The sequence below is a fragment of the Solanum tuberosum genome, unplaced genomic scaffold (assembly GCF_000226075.1).
Source record: "Solanum tuberosum cultivar DM 1-3 516 R44 unplaced genomic scaffold, SolTub_3.0 scf00184, whole genome shotgun sequence".
Taxonomy (NCBI): Eukaryota; Viridiplantae; Streptophyta; class Magnoliopsida; order Solanales; family Solanaceae; genus Solanum; species Solanum tuberosum.
The window spans coordinates 963512-969418 of NW_006239109.1; the positions used below are offsets into that span (position 1 = coordinate 963512).

The 5907-nt window shown below is 33.7% G+C and overlaps 1 protein-coding gene across 2 annotated transcripts; it reads left to right on the forward strand.

The window, feature by feature from the left end:
* The first annotated feature begins 310 nt into the window (after positions 1 to 310).
* LOC102581774 (uncharacterized) lies at positions 311 to 4102 on the forward strand. Of its 2 annotated transcripts, none has more exons than XM_015312083.1 (11): positions 311 to 815; positions 1194 to 1292; positions 1384 to 1500; positions 1641 to 1896; positions 2018 to 2172; positions 2255 to 2616; positions 2710 to 2809; positions 2926 to 2985; positions 3124 to 3207; positions 3301 to 3417; positions 3591 to 4102. In XM_015312083.1, exons 1-11 carry the CDS (start codon positions 756 to 758, stop codon positions 3894 to 3896), a joined length of 1716 nt encoding a protein of 571 aa, XP_015167569.1. In that variant the 5' UTR covers positions 311 to 755; the 3' UTR covers positions 3897 to 4102. The 2 variants fall into 2 exon arrangements, with proteins under 2 accessions (XP_015167569.1, XP_015167568.1); XM_015312082.1 differs by having other exon boundaries at positions 312 to 815; positions 1191 to 1292.
* Positions 4103 to 5907: the final 1805 nt, after the last annotated feature.

Below are 5907 nucleotides of genomic sequence, written 5' to 3' on the forward strand. Positions count from 1 at the left end.
TATCATACTTTTGAAATCAACAATGAATTCATTGAACAAATCATGTATTGTGTCAAAAACTATAGGTGAAAGCAGTACTATATTGTTAATTTAATATTTTTCATATATATTATATATTTCTATTTAAAATTACAAAAGTATAATAAATATAAAATTTGAATATGAACCCATAATTCCAAAGTTCAATATGTCAAATTGTATAATTCTAAACATAAATATTCATAAAATTTAAATTCTGAATCTGTTTCCGAGTCTATCAGACAATATTTAACACATGAGTTCATTCCCCCATACTCTCTTTATTAACACAACACAAGTAGAACAAATTACAGTCCCCCCACCCCTGCTCCATCTCACTCTGTATGTGTGTGTATATATATATATGAAACAATACATTATATATATATACATATACATATGCAGGTCCTATTGTATCTAATAATGTTTGTTCTTGAGAAATGGTGAGTACGGATTATTGCAGAAGAAGAAATGGTGGGTTGGTGCTATTGACTTCACGCGGATCAAGAAAATGCTAGGATCCAACTCAACATTTTTTTGTCCTTTTTAGCCTATTGGGTCTCCAATTTTACCTCTTTCTTGAATTGAAATTCAATTTTTCAATTTTTCAATTTTTCACCATTGTTTCCCGCTTGTTCTGCATCTGCTCTGCTGCAATGAATTCATTCCTCTGAGCCTCTTATTCTCTCTGTTTTGTGTTTTTTCCTTCTGGGGTGTGAAAAAAGAAAGTTAAAAAGATGAATGCTAGAGTTAGAACCAGTCTGCAATCTATGAAAACTCCATCAAAGAATGTAAAGGTGAGATTTTTACTGAAATTTATGAGTAGAAAATTTCTGGGTGCTGATTTTTTTTTGTTTATCTTCTGGAAATTACCCAGAAAATTGTTTCTTTCCCAATGAAATATTGTTTTAAAAAAATGAATCTTTATTGTCTTGTTGAAGTTTAGATGATCTAATTAGCTTAAGGTAGATTTGGGTTTGTAATTTGTGTTTTTACAGAATTATTTAATATGAAAAAAAAAAGTGTGGTTTTGATTTGATACTTATCCACATCAGTTTCATATTGTTGTTTGCTTTTTCCTCCTTTTTATCTGGATGTTTGTGCTTTATGCTTTTTCCGTTACATCTATAATTCCTTTTTTGTTGAAGCTGAGTTTGTTTTCTTGTTTGAAGGAGAAAGTGGAAATGCAAGGAAACAGGAAAATGAGTACTGAGAAAACACCGATAAATAGACGAAAAGCAATCAGGGAGAGAAAGATGGCATTGTTACAAGATGTGTGTAAACTCATTTGATTCTTGAATTGTTTAGCTTTGCAGTGAATCTGTAATTGGTGTTTAACTTGTTATTGTTATGTGTAAATTGTAGGTTGATAAGCTAAAGAAGAAACTCAGGCATGAGGAAAATGTGCATAGAGCTCTTGAAAGGGCGTTTACTCGACCTCTCGGTGCACTTCCTCGTCTTCCTCCTTATCTTCCTCCAAATGTTAGTATTATCTGTTCTTCAATGATGTTGTTGCAATGTATATACAATTGATGTTGTTATAAGTTTGAAGATGAGATTTTCTTTGTTTCCACTTTGGGAATTGCAATTCTAAGTGTGATTATGTAATTGGAAATTCATAGACACTGGAGCTTCTTGCTGAGGTAGCTGTTTTGGAGGAGGAAGTCGTTAGGCTCGAAGAGAAAGTTGTGCATTTCAGGCAAGGATTGTATCATGAAGCTGTGTATATTTCGTCCTCCAAGAGGAATATGGATAATGTGACTGATACTATTGAGCAAAATCAAGTGAAGAGTCCGAAGCAGAAGCAAACGAAGCTATCGCCCCAACTAGAATCGAATTCAGCTTCATTCTCGGGAAGACATTTGCCTTCTCTCTCAGGTAATCTCGTGGAACTGGAATTCATTGTTGTTCCAGTTGTAAAAGGAAAATGATATTCATGCTTGTCAAGGTAATGGAGTAAGAGAGTGAGTTTATCCTTATGAAATTCATATTTTTTCAGATGACAGCTGCTTAAAAGAGAATCACTCATTGTCTTCCACGAAAAGCAAGCATCGATCAGTAAATGCGAAAGTGAAAACTGTCAGAACACCTGTTAAGAAGCTTCCTGCTGAGAACAGATTAGCAGAGAAGCGCGTAGATCCTCAGAAATTGCAGGTTGATAATTCGGTGACCTTCATTTTTTCCAAACTTAGAATCTTGTGCAGCATAACAGATATAGATTTTTTTACAATTGCAGCTAGAGGATCAAGTAATGTACCATGGGAGTCTGGAAGAGAGAATTTTTGTTACTCAAGATAGAAAACCGTCACCAGATGAAAGTCCAAACACAATCTCGGAAAATATTTTGAAATGCTTGTCGAATATTTTCCTCAGAATGAGCTCTAGGAAGGGCAGGACTACAGCAGATACATTGCCTTCATTGACAGGATATAATTCATGCGAGAGCATTGAGAAGAAAGAGTTTGGAGATCCTTATGGAATATGTTCAAAGTTTGAAAGGAGAGATATCGGTCCATATAAGCATTTATATGCAGTTGAAGCTTCTTCTGTCAATCCAAATCGAACAACAATATCTGTATTCCTAGTTCGTCGACTGAAGTAAGTTGGTAAATATATAGCTTAGTGAGATTATATAATATTTCAAGATATTCTATTAGGATGTTTTCTCACATACATTAGTCCTCTTTTCAGACTTCTGCTTGAGAAACTTGCGTCAGCGAACTTACAGGGCCTTAGCCACCAAGAAAAGCTGGCTTTCTGGATCAACATTTACAATTCATGCATGATGAATGTAAGATTTTAGATTTCAACAGTTTAGCGTGTTCTGTGTATACTGATTTATGAATACGCCACCTTCCAAATTCTGTTTTAATAATTAGTCATTCCGTCATTTGGTTAACATTTCAGGCCTTCCTGGAGTATGGCCTACCTGAGAACCCTGAAATGGTTGTGGCATTGATGCAAAAGGTAATGCTTCGGTGTCCTATCCTATCCGTGCAATATCAATTGTACTCCCTCATTCGATAAGCCTGATAATTCAATCAGTTGATAATGATATGATGCATTTTCTTTGCTTTTTAATTGGTGAAATTCTCCCTTTCACAGGCAACGATAAAGGTTAGTGGACACTTGCTTAATGCCATAACCATTGAGCATTTCATTTTGAGGTTGCCTTATCACTCAAAATTTGTAAGTCTTTTCAACTTAGGGAATTACCTTTTGTCCTGTTCATGCTTCTTGAGTTTAACTTACAAGTCTACCATGTTTGCATGCTCTCACCAGACTTTTGCTAAGGGTGTAAAGAATGACGAGATGACTGCACGCAGCGTCTTTGGCTTGGAGCTTTCTGAACCATTGGTGACATTTGCGCTCTCTTGTGGAAGTTTTTCCTCTCCTGCTGTAAGTTATAAGAGCCTTTTACCTCAAAATTTATTTACATCTAACATCCCAATTGTGTTACATAATTTTCGATTTGTATACAACACAAATGACCAACCTGAATCTTCATATTTTCTACTCTTCCATGCCTCTGTTATACACAACAATGCTAATTCCCGGGCTGTCTTAAATAGGTGAGAGTATACACAGCAGCAAATATTGAAAATGAGCTTCAAGTTGCAAAGAAGGAGTATTTGCAGGCATCCGTTGGCGTTTCAACATCAAAGAAGTTGGTAGCAATACCAAAGCTGTTGGACTGGTATCTGCTAGATTTTGCAAAGGATCTAGAGTCACTACTTGATTGGATATGCCTTCAACTTCCAAACGAACACGGAAAAGAAGCAATCAACTGCCTCGAGAGAAAGAATAACGAGCCTCTTTCCAACGTTCTCCAGATAGTGCCTTATGAATTTAGTTTCCGGTACCTTTTACACATGTAAGTTTTGTTTCTCAATAACCAAACTAGACTTACAAGTTTTTGGTGGTATAGAGAGGGATACAGATACATAGTTTAAGTTTAAGTGTATATTTTGTAAGTAAATTTTGACACTTGTGAGGGAGTAATTATTTATAGATTTCTAGCTGATTTACATCAAACAAACAATGTGGATTGAGTTCTTGATTGGGCTTTCTTTCTGTTTTTTTAGTTTTTTGGTTTGTTTTTATTTTAGCTGATTTTGTACATGAAAACACCAAAATCTTTTTGGCTCAATTTCTTTTATGAAAAATGTATCCTTCCAAAAACATGGCAAGATAACAGCTCTTGAGTTTTAGTATAAACAATAAGAATTTTCTAGTTAATTTTTATTTTATGTCCAAGAACTGAAAAGATGGCCAACTGTATATTATAATAGAAAGTGGAATCAAGCAGATTGTGTGAATGGAGACACACCATTATACAAATCTGTCAAACATTGAATTAAATTGGATTTGTTACTAATATTATTTGAAGAAGATATGCAGCTGGATCTTCCTCCATAATGTCTACTAGAGACAAATATAGACACTAGAATCCCAATTGCCATTAAATTATGTTCTATGTAGATCTATTTCTTCGAACTTTTCAAAAATGATGATATGTACGTGTTGGATTCTAAAAAAATAGTGCATCCTTTTAGAATCCAACATGCTGCGTTGTTATTTTTAGAGGATGGACAATGTAGCACAAAACATTCACCGAATAGAGTGAAGGTTTTTTATAATGTGTTGGGATTAATTTGTGCACACCTCGATTATTCATCAAGCACATGCATCAGGTAACTTAACTCTGTATGGAAAGAAATCACTTTGATATGTTTTTAATGTTAGCTTTTGGCACAATATTGATTTATTTACAATCCTAAAAATTTTAAGTAATTGAAAGTGCTTAAATACTTATGGAAGAGTAGACTTTACCCTGAAAGTGTGAAAGAAAATGAGGTTACTATTAGGAATATAAGAAGGTTGAGTGGGATTGACTGAGTTGGGTGGCATTTGTGCACATAGTTATGGATGCATGGAACATGCCAAATGATGCTAGGCTGTTAATAATGTGCAAACTATGTATTGGATAGTGACTTAGGTCACAGATTTGTTTCATCAATTATTTACATTTGACTTTAGTAAAGTGTTCATCTATAATCAGAGGTTTTGGGTTTGAGTCTTCCTGAGTATGAAATTGTCTTTATTAAGAAGTGGTTTATCCCCTAACGTGGAACTTTCTAATGTAAATTCGGATTTAATTGAATGCCAATGTGGATATCAAACACCAAATGAAAAACAAAAAAAATAAAGACTTCATAAATGTGTTCAATAAAACTTTCATGAATCCTGTACTTACCCCTCCAGCCTCCACTTCCTCCTCCTACTTTATGTTTGCTCATTAACGGAGGCAGAGGTAGAGGTAGATGCAGAATTTTGATTATTTGAATTTTAGATTTTAGAACAACAATTTCAAATACTTGTAATTGGATTATAAATTTAGAATATATATATTTGATTAGTTTATTAATACATAAATACTATTTGAACAATAATTACGATGAAATTGTTCTTATGTGGCATAGCTTGCTAGAGATATTTGGTTACTAGTAATTTAGAGAACAGACCACGTTAGATAGTTGGTTGTTAAGTGCACTATATTAATGCATCATTAAGACTAGACTATATTAGATAGTTGCGTGTTTATCCATCATTTATTGTATTATTATATTTTCGTTTTTTTTTTTTACGGTTATCGTATTATTTATTGGTGCTATTGTTCTATTTTCCATTGTTTCCTTTAAATACTTAATTTTTGATATGTTTTACTTGAAACAAGGGTCTATCATAAATAATTTCTCTATCTTCGCAAGGTAGGATAAGACTACGTACATATCACCCTCTTCAAATCACACTGAATATATTGTTATTGTCCTTGATAATTGTATATATTCACTAGAAAGTGAAGTGAATTGATGTTAATAAGGAGAA

Bases quoted from the DNA above. Each gene is read 5' to 3' on its own strand.
- LOC102581774 (XM_015312082.1), top strand. From the start codon at position 756: ATGAATGCTAGAGTTAGAACCAGTCTGCAATCTATGAAAACTCCATCA. The intron at 2,810-2,925 runs GTAAGATTTTAG...TTAACATTTCAG, and splicing joins ACAATTCATGCATGATGAAT to GCCTTCCTGGAGTATGGCCT. The intron at 3,208-3,300 runs GTAAGTCTTTTC...TGCTCTCACCAG, and splicing joins TGCCTTATCACTCAAAATTT to ACTTTTGCTAAGGGTGTAAA.